At 43.8% G+C, this 18,489-nt stretch overlaps 1 protein-coding gene across 10 annotated transcripts in view; it reads left to right on the top strand.

The window, feature by feature from the left end:
- The first annotated feature begins 194 nt into the window (after positions 1-194).
- Positions 195-18,489, top strand: part of FBXL20 (F-box and leucine rich repeat protein 20) — a 43,378-nt gene continuing 25,083 nt past the window's right edge. For 2 of the 10 annotated variants that reach the window (XR_008234862.1, XM_052785386.1), the window contains exons 1-3: positions 1,246-1,573; positions 1,683-1,729; positions 17,221-17,282. Coding sequence is in view for 7 of the 10 variants with exons in the window: in XM_052785386.1 (XP_052641346.1) it covers positions 1,342-1,573; positions 1,683-1,729; positions 17,221-17,282 (341 nt within the window). In the remaining 3 variants the exon portion in view is untranslated. Of the gene's footprint in view, positions 234-529; positions 679-1,245; positions 1,574-1,682; positions 1,730-7,624; positions 7,724-17,220; positions 17,283-18,489 lie in introns of those variants that run through there. The other 8 variants (XR_008234863.1, XR_008234861.1, XM_052785378.1 and 5 more) reach the window with 8 other exon arrangements.

The following is an 18,489-nucleotide window of genomic DNA, read 5'->3' as shown; positions in this document are numbered from 1 at the left end:
CGGGACCCCCGGTCCCCGCGGCGGCACCGGGAAGTGGGGGGGGGCGCGCCCCCCCCCCGGATATCAGTGGGAGGATCCTCACGGCCCCCGGATATCGCGGGGGGGGGGGTCCTACGGCCCCCGGTGTCGCGGGGAGGGGAGGGGGCGCCCCTCGCAGCCCCCCCCCCCCCGGTAAGACCGTGGGGGGGGGCGACCCTGGCGGCGGCGCGATGGGGGCGGCGGCGGCCTGCGGGGTAGGTGGGGGGTGGCGGGGGGGCGCGCAGCCTCCCCCCTTCCCGTTCCCGTCCGTACCCCCCCCCCTCCGCCACCGGCCCCGCTTCCCCGCGCGCTGTGTTCCGCTCCCCCCCCCCCCCCCGCCGCCGCCGCCGCCGCGCGCCGTACCCGGCGCTGGCCAATGAGCGTGCGCGTTGCTGGCAGGTGCGGAGTGTTTTTGTTTTGGGTTGAAGTTGAGGCCGGAGGAGACGCGGCGGCGGCGGGCGGAGGCCGCGGAGCCCCGGTACCCCCTGTCCTCCTCCCTCCGCCGGCCTTCCTCCCCCCTCTCCCTCCCTTCCCCTCCTCTCCTCTTCTTCCTCCTCCTCCTCCTCCTCCTCCTCCTCCTCCCCCTCCCCGCCGGCCCCGCCCGCCCCCGGCCCCGCCATGCGGAGGGAGATGAACGGGGTCACTAAGAGCCGCTTTGAGGTGAGGCCCCGGCCGGCGAGGCCGCCCGGCCCGGCTGAGGAGACGGGGGGGGGGCCCCAGGCCGCAGGGGGGGGGGGGGGGGGGGGGGCGAGGCCCCCCGCCCGGGACAACTGGTCATCGCGGCCCTGTGGCAAAGCTGGATGGGGGGGGTATTTATGAGTGGGGCTGGGGGGGGCTTTACCACAGGCCTGGGGTGGGGGGAGCCCCACGGGTGTGGGCGTGCAGGGAGGGGGGACTCGGGCCTGCTTCCCCCCCCCCCCGGGTGTGTGTGGGGGGTGTTGTTGGTGTGAAACTTCTTGCTCCCCCCTTTTACCTCATCGTGTTCCCCTTTATGTCTGACGGCGTTGCCTCGTCAGATGTAAACTCTCGTGGGGGGGCTGCGGGGGGGGAGCGGGGCGGGGGGGTGTGCAGGGCTGCTGCCAACGTGTTGCTGCGGGTGTGAGCGCTGGCAGCGAAGTTGATGATGGAGCAGGGGATGTGGGAAATGGAGCCTGGAAAACAAGACAGCCTGGCCTGGGCCGGGAGGGGCTGGGAAGGGGGGGGAAGGTGGCCCCGGCGTGTCTTTTTTTGGGCAGTAGCCGGGAAAAATTTGATTACGGGGAGGTGGGGGGATGGAGAGGACGGAAGGAGCAGAGGGTAAACAATAAGATCTATTCAAAGAATATGGCACAAAGCAGCCTATCGAGCCCGGGCTGCTTCCAGCTCTGCATTGTTGTAACAGCTGTCTTCCCCGAGTGGGGGAGGAGGTTGGTATCAGGAGTGAGAGCAGCAGGGTTTACTTTTCATCGCTGTAAGAGCCTGTTGTGGAGGATGAAAATACCTGCCCGTTCCTTCTCTCGACCGCCTGGCTCGTGTTGTGTGCGAGGACAACATGGGAGGAAAAGAGCCCGGAATGGTAAAGATGTGGCTGTGTGAGTGTCCCCCCCCCTCACAGAGAGGGGACGGGAAGGCTGTCGAGGGAAAATAGTGGTTAACGGTAAACTGAAGAGTGTCTGGTTCCACAGAGAACAGCGCGGAATTCCCCAGGAAACTGGCCCTGCAGTTGAGAAAGGTGCAGAAAATAATGGTTTTGTAATATTGCACATGAAATTGTTTTCTTCCTGTATGAAATCCGTATCAGCCGCTGTAAATAAGTAGCAGCTTATCTGTTCAGAATGGTTTCAGGTTAAACTGTGTTATAACATTCATGTTCCTGTAGCATCCAAACGATAAAAACATTGCACTAAACCTGGGAACTCAGAAGGCTGCATGCGTAACGTGTTTTATCTGGGGTTATTGTTTTTACCGTTCTAGTCTGTTCTTGGCTGCACAGATTTTTTTATTTTTTTTCTGAGAGGTTTTTTTTTTTTTTTTATTGCTGCAGAGCGGCTGGTTACAGAGCAGAGTAGAGAATAAAAACATGTTGGTAGCAGTCTTCTGTGGGGAAACATCTCATACAGCAATGACCTTTTCTGCTTGCTTAGCCTTTGTCTTGAAGTACTAGAGTTCATTCCAGTATTGGGAGAGCTTTTCATCAGGGTTGTACCAAAACAAGATTAACCCAATTCATTGTGGAAGAAGAGTGGGGAAGAGCTTTGGTTTGCTTGTTTTGGGTGGGGCTTTTTTGCCGGAATTGTATGTTGCTTTCTTCCTATAGTAAAAAATGGACAAGTTGAAAATAAGCAAAATGTTCAAAGAGTATTTGAGTTCTAAATTAATTTTTTGTTTTTACTCTATATTTGTACAGGAAGAGTCAGTGTATTATAGAAAGGCTTACTTTGAGCTACAGGAAGTGCCTTTAAACATTATTCCGTTTCTTGGCTATGTTTTGGTTAGTGAATCGAGGGCATGGTTTTATTAGCCCTAGCATTGATTATCTCTGACCCACTCACCTATATATCCTGGAAGGGACGAGTTTAGAACTCTTTTGCTTTAAATACATGGGTTTCTAGTGAGGGTGTTTTGGTCTGAAAAGCTTCTAAATTGTTAAGGTGTTCACACTTACAAATAGATTTATTTTTCAGAGGGGAAGTATGCATAGAAATTTAGCCGTGCTTTCTGGAAAACGGTTTGTAATGTTTCTGCTTTAAAAGTAAAAGTCCTATTCACTGACGAGAGCGTGCCTTTTAGTGTAATAGTTCATGTTTAATGTGACATAAGGACAATTATGCAAAAATGTGTTGAGACTGGAAGCTGCTATTCAAAGTTGTTGAATATTGTAAGATCAACGAAGACAGCACGGGGTTGAATGCTTGGTGATTAGTACTCCTCCTACATAGCCCTCTGCGTTACCTCTGGATTAGACACAGAGCTGACTGCCGTGGTAGTTTCCCTGATTGAGGAGTGGTAAGTAGGGCCTTTGAATGTCTGGAGTCTTATCTTGGGGTAAAAATAGCTTGATGCAGAGTTCTGACTAATGTATATTGTGTCTGTTTCAGACTTCAAATAACGAGTGAGTTATTGAGGGGGAGTTTGGTTCGGGTTTTCAGACTTAAGTTTATTGTCTTTCGTTACGCCACGTAAACAGATTCCTGAACTATTGTTGTTGGGTAATTTTAAAATCCAATCTAGATTGGATTTAATAATCATTTCTTCTTACTGTAGTAATAAAATATGGTAATGGAATATGGGCTAAGCTTCTTAAATTTGACTTGCATATGGGTTTCTGGTACGTATGTGTAGCCAGCCGTCTGTTCCAGTAAGAATGGAACTCTTTTCTTTCAAATGAAAGAATGAACTCTGGCATGCCCAGCCAAACGAGCATATTCTAAGTAAGTTCCTTTATAGGAGGTGTGGCTACCACAGAGAAAATAACCACTTACTGTAGCAGAGCAAACAAAAAGGGAAAACATTACCCAGATTGACTCCTAATTTTCTGTGGTGTTGGTTTAATATGGAACATGCCCTGACAGATCGCAATCCTGGCTTATATTTGGGGTTTCTCTGCTTCCTGTTGTACCTAATACATGATGCCTGATGAACTACAACTAAATAATAGCAAAGAGGAGGGGATGTCATCTCCTGATGCTTTTGATTGACTGGTACTCTACTCTTTGAGGGCTTGTTTACCTTCCGAAGGCTCTAGTTCTCATCACTCCTTTAATCTGTCTCATCCACCTTCTTCTGGCCTGGGATGTCATCTGGAGACCGGGTGTCTTAGGTTCGCTTTCACTAACTCGCTTCTCTCACTAACTCATCATCAAAAAATAAACAACGCCTTCTAGGACAGAGCGCTCCTCTGAGCTTTCTGGTTTTCAGAGTGGATGTGGTCAGGCGGCACCGCTCTAAGATGGTTAGCACTTGCATAGATGCATGTACAGAGCTGAAAGAGATGATCCGGCACAAAACTACCTGCCTATGATCAGGAGCAGCGTTTTATATGAAACAGTGGCTTCTTTGGTGTTAGACCAGCCCTGGGTTGCGGACATCTTCAGCATGAACAGACTCTTGGCTTTTAAGCTTTCCCTGTGCAGGGATCTCTTGCTCTGCAGTGTCTTGTGTTCCATTGAGCCACATTGTCAGGCTTAAATAATTATAGTTGCTTTTTTTCCAGACTGTGAGCAATACATGTAGTCTCCTCTACATCCTTAAACAAAAACAACACCACAAAAAAAAGCACCATCCTTTCCAGCTTCCTCAGGGAGTCTTCAAAACCTCCAATTAGCAGGAGGTGATTCTGGCTGTAAAGCATTTCTTTATGGGGCAGTTTGTCCTATTTAAAAAAATTTTAAAAAGTGTGAACACCAGGGATGTATCTGAGGAACGAGCATGTGTACGAGCCTGGCAACCACCTTCAGTCAGACAAATGCATCAATCCAGTGCATTTCAGAGCATTTCTCTCATCCTAGATTACGGGATCCTCAATGTGAGGGATTTCTAACTCTTCTGAACTGTGCTAGTGGCTGCCGTAGTTCCTAGGTCTTGCTTGAATTTAGATCTGCCATGAAATGAGGTAAGCTGAAAGCAGAATGAGAAACTTGAAATGCTTCAAAATTGAGTTGCCTTCTAATAATGAATCCTGTCTGTGTTCAGAAAGCTGAATTGAATAATCTCAATTACCCTAATCCCATTTTTTAATCTGCTGGGCTCCTGGCCTTTAAATGCTGTTTCCATATTTCAGGGTTGCTTGGCTTTACGGTTTAAGAGCTGATCCTTTTGGGTTTGTCTTTGTTCCCTTTGCTGGGCTGCTCCTGTGCTTCGTTCTACCCTTCTGGTTAGGGCTTTGTTATTTCAAGCAATGGAGGTTGTGTAAACAGGCAGATGCAAACAAAGCGGGCAGGGAGTATCGATAACTCTTTGCATCCCACAGTGTCTCTCCTTGCTGTTTTCTAGCAGAAACTTGCAAAAAACTGACATTATGCTTACCATCGTGTTTCATTTTATATGGCAAGAGAAACTGTTGCTGATATAACGCAGTGAAGACATGAGGTAGTGCAGCTGAAACGAAATGGTTTTGTTTTGGCAGATATCTAATAATGTGGCTCATAAGTAATGAGAAACACTGTCAGAATAAAAAATACAGGTTTGGGGGGTGTCAAAGCTGATGGCTTTTCCATACTCTTGTTCACTCCCCCTACCTCCATTTATTTTTTATTTTGGCGTTATCTCATGCCACACTTGTGTGTAATACTTTTTAAGCCAGCACTTCTTTTTTGGCAGATGAATAATAAAATGTTACTTTATTGTGTACAAAGTGGTTGTTTAAACATTAAGATAGTGAGAGATGTAAGCCATAACTTGTTTCACACCCCCACTGTGCTGGTCCTGTGGCTGTGCTCTGTACTCTAGTAGAGAAAAGGAAGAATTCAGCAAGCTGTGGAAGCAGAAGTCAAATTAGTTGCGCAAAAGATACTTGACCCAGGCTACAGGGAGACTGAGAAGGATTAAATAGGAAGGCAGCTTTTTGTTGGAGGAGGGGGCAATGGGGGGAAATCTTAGTTGCTCTGAATTTCTCCTTTGCAATCTACGTGCCGTCTATTGCCATACAGGTGCCCTATAGACTTGTTGCCAAAAGCCAAAGAAAGCATAATGTAGGGGAAGCAGTTAATTATAAAATTGACCGATAAAGAAAAGGTATTTCAGAAACCAGTTCTGATTATTTTTCTTTTGCATCTTTTTATTAAATTAGCGCTGGGGGAGGTTTCAGTCTCCCAGCTCTTTCACCTTGTAGCCTTTGTACTAGGCAGCCACGAGCACATCCCTGCCATAATTAGGTAGAGCAACAGCTTTACACGCGTTGGATTATGTGTGTGCTTTGACCTTAGCCCGTGTCACCTGAGAGACCAAGCTTGTGTCGCAAATTTTTTTTCCCCAATTAAGATTCTCTTCTTCCTTCTTCCTCTGCAAGGAATTGTGCTTGCGAGTTGGGCAACAGTGGAAATGTTGGCCCTGGCAACAGTAATTTCAGCAGGAAATAAAAGCAGAAATGCCAGAAAACCTGTATTTTCTCCCCCCGTCCCTTGCTGACATTTGTGCAGTAAAGAATGCTAGGGCAGCACCCGATAAGGACTCGTCACTAACTTGCCCTGAGCTGGGTGAAGAGCAGCGCGTTGTGTTGGGGTTGGTTTGTGTACGGCACTGGTGAGGGCTTTTCTTCCAGATTAGCGAGGTGCGTGCCGCCTTGGTGCCGAAACAGGGGTTCCCCAAGGTGGTTTCACTTGGAGCTGCAGATCGGAGCAGCCACTGCAAGTGATGGCTCAGGGACCGTGTGTGTTCCCAAGGAGAGGTCCTTGACTGCTTGGGCTGTGTCTGTCTTGCATCGCAGCTTGCATAACAGGAAAGGGAGTTAGCCTGTATGCACGGGTATGTCTCATTTTATTTTAGATACCATTGTTAATTGGGGCCTGGGATAGATCAGGTAATTATTGTTTTCATGTTGAATTACCTTGCTGTGTACTTCATTTGACTCATACCATTATGAAAGTCAACCCAATGAATGTGTTAGCCTTACTGATATGGTATGAAATGTTTTAACTGCGCAGCTGTGCGGAGGGGCCCAAGTCTTTGTGTGGCTGGGGGCTGTATGTGCCTGGCTGATCTGTCAGTTTTGCTTTCAGATTGACCATCCTTTTGCATGTGGTCAACTCGCCCAATGCCCTTCACGCCACATCTCAGGTAGGGGTTTTTTGAGACACCGTCATTTGACTTCATTTCCAAGTATATATGCCTAATACTACCATCATCATCTTTTAGATAATAGCTGAATACAAACCCAATAGCGAAAAAAGCTCATTACCAGTAATGTAGAACTGTAGGCTTTGGAGAGGGGCAGAACTATAAGAAATTTGTTTATCGAAGAAGCCTATTTGAATTGTGATGAGCCTTGGTACATACTTGGAGAGCTAGAGGAGTCTCAGTTTTGACCTGAAAATATTGAAGCGTGTCTCCATTTTTTGTTGTGTTTTTTTTAAATCCATTCAGAGGGTATTTGTAGTAAACAGCTACCCTGCTAAAATGAGCTTCTAAAGAGAAAAAAATAAATAGTGGTAGTGGGTGTTGTATAGCACAGTCCATGGCCATAGGCTGCGTCCCTGTGAAGTCAGGAAGTCTTTGTCCTATTTATACTCTCCTTCTTTGTTGGTCTTGGATGTTGTTTTTATGGGCAACAGTGTATATTTAAAACTCTGAAGGGTGTGTGTGAGAAAGTAGCATCATTTTAAATCAAATATCTGTAATAGGTCATAAAATACCCAGATGACCACTCGTAGGATGCTGAGGTTTTTAATGGAGCTAAAAAAAGTAGGTGCCCAAAACCAGCTTTGATGACCGCTTATGTGGTATTTTTGCTTCTCGCTGCTTGCCCTGTCTATTTAACGTATAATGCCAACTAACTTTGACCTCTGCCGTTCTGGGACGTGTGAGCTCTCACTGACGTTTCAGAGAGTGTTTTTCATTCAGCACCAGATACAACTTCTGGTAAAGACAAAGCCGATTAACTGCAAGCTTCTGCCTCCCCAATCTGTCACCAGGCTGCTTCAGGTTCTGCCCTGTGTCCCTGCCAGGACTGCCCAGTGGAAACTACTCAGACGTGTATCTCCTGCAGCCTGTGTCAGCCAGGAGAAGTCGGGTAACTAAAACGCTGAGAATGGCTAGTGCTGGTGGTGTCTTTTAAATTGCAATTTAAAAATGAACACAGCAAGCTTTTAGGTGTAGTTGTGGGATGCTTTGTTTGTGGAAAACTGTCTCGGAGCCAAGACCAGGATAGAAGAACAAAAAACGTATGAACGTGCCCTTTTGGTATCTGACAGCAGTTCCTAGTTTTTTTAAAAAAATAGGATATAGCACATGTGGTACTTCCAGTTGAAATGGTATTTCTTAAATCAGAAGTAGTCTTCTAGTATCTTACCTGTACACCTGACTTTGAAGTTTTACTCTTTGAATGCAACAACATGACCTTGTATATTTGCACATAAATCACCTGATGGATTTCTTCTCCGTGGCAGTTTCTGCGTTACACTGCTACGTCAGAGGTGTGTACAGCAGGCTATTCTTTATCATGGGCTTGATTTCTATAGGGCTTTACTAATTTTTTGTTCAGCCTCGAGCTTTTAGTGTTGCTGATTCAAAAAAAAGAGGGGGAAAAAAAAAAGGCTATTTATTCTGTTTGTTACTGAATGCAGAATAATCAGGCTGCACAGAAAGATAGCTCATCCATACCCCAGCTATTTATCACCAGCAGAAATTTAAGCTTTTCCAAAGCAACGACAAGCAGATGAGGAAGAAGTGATGTGACAGTGTATGTCGAGTAAATTGCCTATTGAGCTATTTTTAGGAATATTAAGCCTATAATAAGCCTTTTCTTTTCGGCCAGGGTCTATTTTGTCTCAGTTTTGTACTGCTTAGTCACGATTTTGTTTGAGCGGAGCGCTGGTTGTCAGCCAGGCTGGACGAGCGCGCCGGTGGCATGGTGCGTGGCAGGAGGGCAGCCGGTTGCTTCACCTTCCCTGGTTCTACTGACACAAATGCTGCAGGAGAACGCCGGAGCATCACGACTGCTAACGATGGAGCTTGTCATAGCAGTGGCTTTATTCGACAGCCAGCCATTTTCCTTGGAGACTTAACACAGATTAAACTGGATGGGGTTTTAAAAAAAAAAAAAAAAAAGTGTTCCTGTGTAACTAAAGGCTAGAAGGAAAATTCACCCAGTCTGAACTGCTTGTGGATGTAAACAACTTTATGCTTTGTATCGTGTCCTCCGAAGAGCCTTGTATTTCACTGTCACTTGTGTGTGACATCTTTGCAGTGTAATTTTTTTTCTTTGCCTCCAGTAAAGCAGCTCAGCCTGCTTAAACTCCTGCTTCCCTTAAATCTTGTACTGGGGAAGAAGCACTTCTGAATGAATACTCAATGCATGTTGGTTATGTTTCTGTTATTTAAGCCCTGTAACAGTGGTAGAATTTTTTTCCAAAATGAACAGAACTAGAGGCGAGGTGTTAGTATATATTGACAGTTTGTAAGAAGTCACTGCAAAGCTTCACTGAGCTTTTCCAAAGGAAATAGAGAATGAATTTCACATTTTTCTTGGTTTGTGTTTTATGCTCAGCTTTTTTTACTAGATTGGAGTTGTGTGCTATGAGCTAGGTTTGGCGTGTGTCTTGTCTTGTTTCAGTGACTCTGTACTTCTTCTGGCTTGTTCATCTCCTGCATATGAACCATAGCAGATAAAAGTGATATAAATACTACCAGTAATACTAGATTTTTGTATGTGAGCCAGCAGCTGTATAGCTGAAGAACACCTCACAGGGCATCTCTGACTCGTCAGGATTTAAATTCTTTGAATGAATTTGCACAGATGTTTCATTTCTTTCACTTCAGAACAGCAAAAGACTCTCTTATAGCTCTGAAGTTTAATCTCCAAAGTGTCTCGATGATACAGATGGGTGGGGATGTAAACTGACAAAATATGCCAGCTACATATGTAATCCCTGATTTATGATGGCAACTGTTGATTCTCCACCTTTCCTAGTTTAAAAACAGTTTCCAGAATGCATTATTTACTCTCTAATAATTGCAGTCTGTTTTCTGTCTTGGTTTTAATTGCTTTATTTCCTGTGGTTATAAGCAGTTGTGGAGGGTCTGGCCAGCATTTGCCTGTGAACCAAGGATAGTAAGCTCTAGGTCTGAACAGCAGCTAAAATTTCATCCTTAGCACATGGTTACCTTTTTCTTTTGTGTTTGTAAGGCTGCTGTAAGAAGTTTGTCTTACACCATTTCTGTTACACAAGTAAACAAGTTGCAGTATTTTAAAATTATATTTACTAATATTTCATAGGTTTTTTTAAGAGGGTATGCTTTTATCTGTTGTTTATTTTGCATGAAGTTTGCTTAATAATAGAGATGTGAAACACTGTATTGGTTGTGTTTGTACTTACTTTGAGAAATTTATAGTTTTCATTTCCTGCTGCCCACCTGCATGGATGTGTCTCTGTTGTTTGGTTGGTTGTTTTTTGTACTGAAAATGGATGTCCATCTTTCTTTCCGGCTCTCTGCATCAACCTGATCGTGTTCTCAGCCTGGCAGCGTGCACTGCGTTTTCTTCTTGGGCAGTTTCAGATTTTTGGTCTGTGTTCTCAAGGGGCTGGGTGTGCCAGACCCCATGTTATTTTTCACTTGAGTGAACATTAAGGTGGATAACTGGGGGTCTCCAGTGTAACGACTGACTGCAGTGCCTTTGCGAGCCTTGTAGCCACTGATTCCGTAAAGCTCCAAATAAGCTTCATCCCTTTTTCTCCACTGAGCTTCGAATTTTCCACTTTAGGAGAAAAGTGTTTGAGTTCAAAGTCTGTATCTAGGCTAACACTATGTGCTCTGTTGTTGGCTTTGGCACTGATGCTTCTAAAGTTAAGCCTTGTGTGATTTTTTTTTTTTTTTTTAATATATATATATTTTTAAGATCAACCATCCCCCTCCCCGTGCTGATGCCAGATGCAGTCTCGGTTGAAAACCAGCTGTGTTTGTCAGCAGTGCAGTAAATACTTCCACCCTAGCTGATGTATGCAACAGCTGTATTACATTGCTGGCTTGCCGGTGTTTAGCTTGCATCAAGTACGAACATGGACAATTACTTGATATCCTGTTAATGTTGATGGTAGCATGTTTCTTGTCCAGCTGAACATACTATACTATTAACTTAAGTCCTTCAGCAGCAAGCTCTGCAAACAGCCAAATTGAAAGTGGATGAGTCCTTGTGATCAACCTGGAAACTTTATGCCAGTAAATTCCCTCACATTTGTTGATAAAGTAGGATTTTGGTGGCACAGGGACATCGCACTGTACGTTGGTCAGTTCAGGTTCTGAAGTTCCAGCACTGGAGCTGCTTAGAGTACGTGAGTGTTTGTATATCTTAGAGATGTGCCTTAATTGTAGACCACCCGTGTTACACTGCAGATCGACTGTCCTTTTGCTGCTTCTTATCTCTAGTGGGCAAAATTCTGTGGAACAAAATGTTGGGAAAATTGATGGTGTTTTTCATTGTCTGCTGTCGTATAGGCAAGGCAGTCTGGTATGTCTTTGTCTAAACTGCACTTTATTGAAAAAAAATCCCTGCTGCTGTTCTAGTGGAAAGTCTTTTTGGTATGTCAGACGGGTAAACTGTTGTTCTCTTAAAAATGCAGCCAGGAATTTAAGAATTGCTTACAAAGAGTAGTTTTGAGCATTTAGGGTAATATAAAATAAATGTGCTTTGTGTTCTGTACCTTAATACTCCTAATTACTTCCAGTAAACTGTAAATGTTGAAATAAGTTTCTAAATGAGTTCTCAAGTGTATTTTTCCAAACACAAAAAAGTGAAAAACAAAACTTTTGTTCCCCATAGGAACACCCTCCAGCCCTTCCCCAACAATAAAATCAAAACCATTGCCAGATGTGACATTTACAGGAGAACATTGCCCCCTCCCTCTGCCAGCCCAGACCACAGAAGAGCTCTGCAGCCAAGAGCTTGCTCAGAGCCGGGGTCCGTAGCAGTTCATGTGGAGTTTTTCCGGCTCTCTGTAAGCCGGGAAAGACAGCTTTCTGCCAATGTGTGTTTGGAGACTTTCCGTGGAACTGGGAGTACAGGGAGCGTAACTGTTCTGGAAGCAAAGATTTAAATTTTGCAGAAACTGTTGAATGAACACTCTTTTCACTGGAGAAGCTTTTACTTGCTGCTGTGGAGTAAGTCAATCAACCTGATACTGAGACCTCCATATAAATACAGCAACTTTTTCTTAGATGGAAACTTCTAAAATATAGCAAAATAAGGTATATTGAGTATGGATTTCCTGAGAAGAGCTGTAGGTGTTGGCTGTACCACCTTCTGTATTAGCATGTGCCAGTGATGCACATTTGTGTCGTGTAATAGGGAGAAGTTGCACAGTCTGTCCATGAACACAGCAGCTGAATCAGTCCAGCATGTGGACACCTTATTTACATGCTGAATATTGACCATATCTGTTCACCCTGGGCAGGATGGATAGTGTAGCACCACACCTGAAGGAGGGAATCAAGACGAGTCTCCATGCTATATGGCTTTTGAAGCCTGGTCCATGACAATGCAAGACTTGCTCAAAGGCTAAATGAGTGGCTGCAATAATGACACAATGCTCTGCTTTGTATTTTAACTCAAATCATGCATGCCTGCTAAGAGTTGCTTCACTTACGGAGCTTGCATCAGCTGTTGTTCGTGTCCCTCTTTGCATGTGTGATGAGTACAGTACATAGTAGGTGTTTCTTGTGCAGGGACACTCATAATTATACGCTGTCATCCATTGCACACTGAGCTACAAAGTGCTGTCATCTGGATCCTGTGTTGATGTCATACAGATGACCCACTTTGGATTGCTGTGCCCTGTAATGAATGGCTGACATGACCAATGCCTGAATAGCAACTCTGTCTTCTACACTGTTAGCAGTGCCTCGCAGCAGATAAATCTGTTTATTAGCCCTGCACTGAGCACTTGCGGACTGCTGCAGGACTGGGCAACCAGATGAATTGAACCAGTTTGCAAAACTTTTAATATTCTGAAAGGCAAGGGAAGAGTTATTAAAACAAATGGACAATTACATGTTGTGCTAAGTGACTTCAGTGTAAGGCTGCAAGAACTGTATCTTTTATCGCTTCTGTCCATTTGTTTTCATAAATTTGCTTGATTTGAATGCTTCTGGGTGATAGTGCTCTGGAGAGCAGCACAGCAGTGCCCATAAATGTGTCCTGGGAAGTACGAGTTTTCAGTCAGTTGGGTTATAATCTCCGGGCTTTCAGTTAGCGTGGGAGAGTGCAGGAAAGAGTGCTTGAATTCAGGGCACAACTAGTGAGTTCCTGTGGATGACTGAAGGTTGGATGATCCTTGTCTTCGCTGCTAGCTTCTTGGGCCATCTACTCTTAAAAAACCATGGCAAAACCAGGCCCCTCTGGGTGCACCTGTCAAATGCTGAATGCACTGGACTACTCTAAACTGGGAGCCAAGTAGTTACAATTCTCCTTTTATTGAATAGTAAATGGTGTATTAACATTTTAATTGGTTTGTGAGATAAAGGATTGATTTATAGATTAAGCCCCCAGTTTTGTCATTTCTTTGGGCTTGCAAAGTTGGTTACTGACCACTGGAGTTGCAATTAGATGGATCCTGTTTATTCTCCCTTTTGAGCCCCTGTTGGAATAGGGACAGTATTTCCATGGCAGTGCTGTTGAAGTGTGTATATGCAAAATATCTCATGGATTGTAAAATGTCTTTCTGTGTGAAGTATAAAACTGCTAGCAGACATATACCCTGGAAAACTCTGCAGGTTCTGCCCATTTTCTAGCTTTGGTAGAAGAGCTGGGCGGTGCAATATTTGCAGGAAAATTAAATCATCTTAACTGAGCAATGACCAAATCCTGTGTGTGCTCTGGCACTGCATAGGTCCAGCTGCCCAGGGCAGCAAAGCCATCACTTCCACTATCTGTAGATGTTGCTCTGAAGAGCAGTAAGAGATTTATAGTAAAATGACTAGGAAATGCAGCATTCCATTGTAAACTTTGTCCAGTTTTGGTATTTTGGCAGGACACATTTTCCTTCGCCTTGTAGCAGATTATAGCAACCTATACTAATTTAATACAAGTTTAAGTCTAGTATCTGCTTCCGTGATGTTTGTTCTAGATTTATTGCTTGTGTTCTAGCTAGAAAAAGCTGTTTCAGAAGAGAGTAGTGCACTGCTGGTCTGCCTTCGTCTCGACGGGTGGAAGAGTAAGAGGAATTTCATCTTCTTCCCCCTTCCATTTCTTCTGTGTAGGGGATGGGGCTTCACACAGCAGCAAACTCGATGCTTTGTGGAAGATTCTGTGTTTTATACAGACTGTAAAATTTACATACAAGAAAGATATGTTTTTCTGTACCCTGTCAAGAATAACTTACTCTGCTGCATAACACCTGGTATTGAAGGATGTTAAAAGAGATGTTAGGAAAAGCAAACTTGGGTCATTTAGTTTTTATCCCTAGAAGTAATTTCAAAAGTCTGGAAGTCTAGAATAGCCTCTAACACTTTTTCAGAGTAGGTTTATTCTTGTGCAGAATTGCCAGAAAGTCAAAATGTCTGTTGGTATATTTAACTAGCTGTACATGCTGCCATGACTAGTAACATATCCCAATTCCAGCCTGTTTTCACCCAGCCTCTGTCATCTGAGCACCAAGTTTTGAAGGAATGCTTGAGAAAATAGGTCTGGTGATGTACACTGGCACTTCACAGCCTTCCAGTGGAGGGGGAATTCCAGAGCCAAGGTTCTCCATTGGAGCACATCCTACCGTGACCCTGTCACATTTAAGTCCAAGGACTTTTTTAGTAAGACAAAAACCAAATGTTCCTGTAGTATAGTACTGGTCAAAGGGTAGCTTCTGCAGAAAAACAGTTTAAGGCTTTGATTTGCACTGGATTCAAGGTAAGCTTCTCCTGAGCAATGTAATGGGCAGAAGTCAAGAAGTTACCTGCATTTTGCACAAAGCTGTTTATGAGTGTCCTTGATGTACAATCTCGGTTAACAACCGGCAGTGACTATTGCCTGCATTCTCACAGTAAAATTTGAATTCAGACAAAGCTTTGTTGCCAATACAGATGAGACAGAAAAGGCTGTCTGTCTGCTTCTGGAATCTCTATTTTAATACTTCCTGCCCCTTGCCTGTTCTCTTCTAGTCTGGTTCCTTTTCGGAAGTCTCCTACTGCTGCCTGATTTGCTCCTTTAATTTCTCTCACCCTTTTTTGTGAGGGAGGTGGAGGCTGCTGGTTCAGATGTAAAATTCTGGCCTGGACAATAACGGGAAAGAGGATAGATCTGCCTGTTTACTATTGGTCTTGTAACTGGGGGAAGAAAAATCATGGTCTCATTTTCCCATGAATAATTCCTCTGCATTTCTCCTTCATTAGAGCTTTCTACAGAATTTCCTTAATTTCCCAGCTGATCAGCTAAGCCATCTAATTAGATGATCCAGTCCCAGAATGCGCACATGCGTTAGCTCCTTTCACAGCCTCAGCAATGTCTGTCCTGACCTGCTGTGGCACTCCGCAGTTATCTGCCAGGCGTCAGATAGCATTCGTGACTGAGTCTGAACACAGTTCTTGACTTGAGGAGATGCTCTTCTGCCCTAGTCTCTGAGGGAACAGACTTCACAGAATTTGTGTTAGCTGGGGAAATGGCAAAACTTCCATTTTAATTATCTGCAAAATGGGCTGAGTAGTTGTGTGTCTAGTGGACCATTTAGGACTTGCTAACTTGTGATATCTTCTGGTGGGAAGTGATAAAAGCGTCTGTGGGGGGAAAACAACACTTTTCTTCTGTGTGACATTTTGGGAAAGAATGCTGGAGAGTTTGTGTCCCACTTGAGCATCGTGCTTCAGTATCTTGAGATAATTAAAAAGCAAACTGTGATTTAGAAACACAGCTTTTAAGTTTGACTCTAAAAGCATTGTTTTTAGTGTTCTCTTGCAATGATGGCATTATTCTGTTGTCAGTTTGTTATCACTGATTGGAGCATATTAAAAAGCTACTTAGCGGCAGCACGTTAGCTTTTCACATTAAGCTACGATGGTTTCTTTGATAGGCGATGGGGTTGGATTGATGCTCAGGTACAGAATATTTGCTGCTTGGAGAAGCTGGTGCCTGTCAGTGAGGCCTAGCGTACAGCTTCATAAGCCACTAAGATCTTACTTTCCTTTTTTAACTCTTAATCTGATCCTCTGCCACTCGAGTGACCTAGCTGATGCTGGTTTTATTTGCTTTGCATATATACAACTAAATTGATTCAGACCACTTAATCAACCGATTAGAATCAGCTTTTTCAGACTGTAGTTTCAGCAGCAGTTTTTACCAGGTGTGTAGCTCAGGAAGATCAGCTCTTAGTTATTTCAGAGGTTAAAGAGAAACTTTATTAATGAAATTAAAGCTCATTCTTATTGTTCCCTGCTTTCCTTTTGGAACTGTTGAAAGCATGCTTCTAAATGGAATGAGGCATCCCTGCTCTGCAGTCTGAGTTCACAGATCACTCTAATCATTCCTCCCACAGGCATAAGTGTGTGGAGGTTGGTTGGTTGTTTTTTCACCATGGCAAGACAATACCAAGTCTTTTAAATATATGTAGAGACTTCTTAAGAAACACATGAGGCTTTGCTGTCTGTTTTTCTTAGGACTCATTTGAAAAAAGAAGTTTCTCTCAATTCTTTCACAGCTAGTGAGATTATTTTAGCTGGTCCAAAAGTCCATTTCAGATTTGTAAATTGCTGGCCACTATGATAATGCTTTGCATGAAAAAGATTATGGGGTACAATAAACAGCTCTGGCTTCATTGCCTTGGAAGAACACAGTGTTTTCTCAGAATCATCTCTCCTCCTGATGCAGCACCAAAGATCACATCTCCCTTTCAACCATGCTCCATGATTTAAAAAAATCACTGTCTGCCCCTAAGCTCCTAAGGGCTGCTCTCAAACAATATGCTGCGAGAATGATATGGCCACTGTAATACTTTTTCGTTAGGTTCCTGTTCACCAGCAGTCTGCTCCCTTTTCTGTTACGGAAACCAGTCCTGCTATGCCTGCATCTTCAGCCTCCCTTTGTTGGATGTTAGGGCTGCTTGATCACCCTTGTCGTAGCCCTTCCCTCCAACCCATTTGCCATATGCTTGTTTGGCGCGTAGTTAGACTTTACGGTTTTAAAGTGCCAGTGCTTTGGTGTACCTTCACAGAACTGTGACGCAGATGGAAGCCTGTAGTAATGCTGTAGGTGATACCTTCCTATAGTCAGTGCTAGCCGACAGGCATGCCCTAATTATCATTTACTTTAATAGATAAATTAAAAATCTCAGTTTATATTTAATACATCAATCTACAGAGCATTCTTAGACCATTTTTTAAACTATATTGGATGCAATATTCTATCCCACTGTGGTCCAGTCCAGGAGTTTGAAAGCTTGAGCGCAAAGTTTATCTTTTGAGAATTTATTGGGCCAGATGTCTCTCTCGAAATGGCCTCGTTAACCAGCAGCTTCTTCCCTAGAGTAAAGTAGGTTTTGTTTGCTTAATGAAAATATATGGCTAAATTGTTTAAATTGTTTTTGTTTACAGATGTTCTCAAACAATGATGAAGCTGTGATCAACAAAAAACTTCCAAAAGAGCTGCTGCTTCGGTAAGCCATCTTTCAGTTTGTAAGCTTGGAGACTCTGTTGTGTATTGTTATTTGCAGCCAGTACTGATTTTGCTGGTATGCTCATAAATCATGAGCTTGGATTGGGTCACTTATAAAGCCATAGACAAACAGAAGCAGATCAAAGGTCTGCATCAGCAGCAGTTTGTGCTAAATATTATTAGGTTTTGTTTTTTAAAATGCTAAATTAATTTGCTGGTTGCCTGTTTTGTAGATGGAAGAACTATAGGACTAAACAAGTCCTTAATGAAAATAAATGGTAAGTATGGGCTAATGTGTAGAATAGGATTTTGCCTCTCTATAAAATGTTCAATTTAAAAAAAAGTTAGTTCCTCTGCTCCATGGACTCTTGAGTGGACTTTGTCCTGTTCCTCATCAATGAGACAGATGTTCAGCACCTGGCAGGATGGTCCTGTTGGCAAAGATCAAACAGATCAGGCTTTGTGGATCTTGGTAGACAACTCTGCCCTCTCCCTCTGCTGCCCTTCCATATGCACACACGTATGTACCTTTTGAAGTTTGCCTTCCCTTGTGCAAGAGTAGTGTGATGATGTGTGTGTGTGATTGTACCTCAGTTGTCACAGTTTGGCATCTTGAAGTAAAGTCGTGTTCGTCTGTGCTTTAAGCTGAGATGCTAGACTGTAAATGGTGAAGGCAATTGGAGGTGGCAGCTTGAATTATTAACACAAACAAAATTCTTACGCTGCAAAAAACTGTGTAGTACTGTCAACACTCAATGGCAATAAAAAGTCCGGGGAGAGGAGCTCTGACACAGGAAATGGATTCTAGCTCACTTGTGGAATAAAATGAATAGGGGGGGAAAAAAAGTCTGACACTTTTTTTTCTTTTGACTGCACTGTTTCCTCTGTTCTCTGTAATCTGGTTCAGTTTCTTTTAGTCCAGTATTATTCATCCAAAAGCAAGATGTATGGCTTTTAGAGCCCTCCTTGCTAATAATGTGGGTATTTGGTTTTTCAGCCTAGTATACAGGCAAATGATTGTCCATGCTGTACAGAGATTGCTGTGTAAAAATCAGCATCCGGTATGTGGAAGAGAGAAGAAACCTGCGGGAGGAGCAGGATGGAGTAACAAACATGATAGGATGCCCTAGCCCAGATGAGTTAGCACAGGTTTTTTGCAGATGACAGCAGTTGTCTTCACCCAGCACTTGCTCTGAGCCATTGGCATG

Source organism: Harpia harpyja, chromosome 4 (genome assembly GCF_026419915.1).
Source record: "Harpia harpyja isolate bHarHar1 chromosome 4, bHarHar1 primary haplotype, whole genome shotgun sequence".
NCBI lineage: Eukaryota > Metazoa > Chordata > Aves > Accipitriformes > Accipitridae > Harpia > Harpia harpyja.
This window is presented reverse-complemented; position numbering and strand designations above follow the sequence as displayed.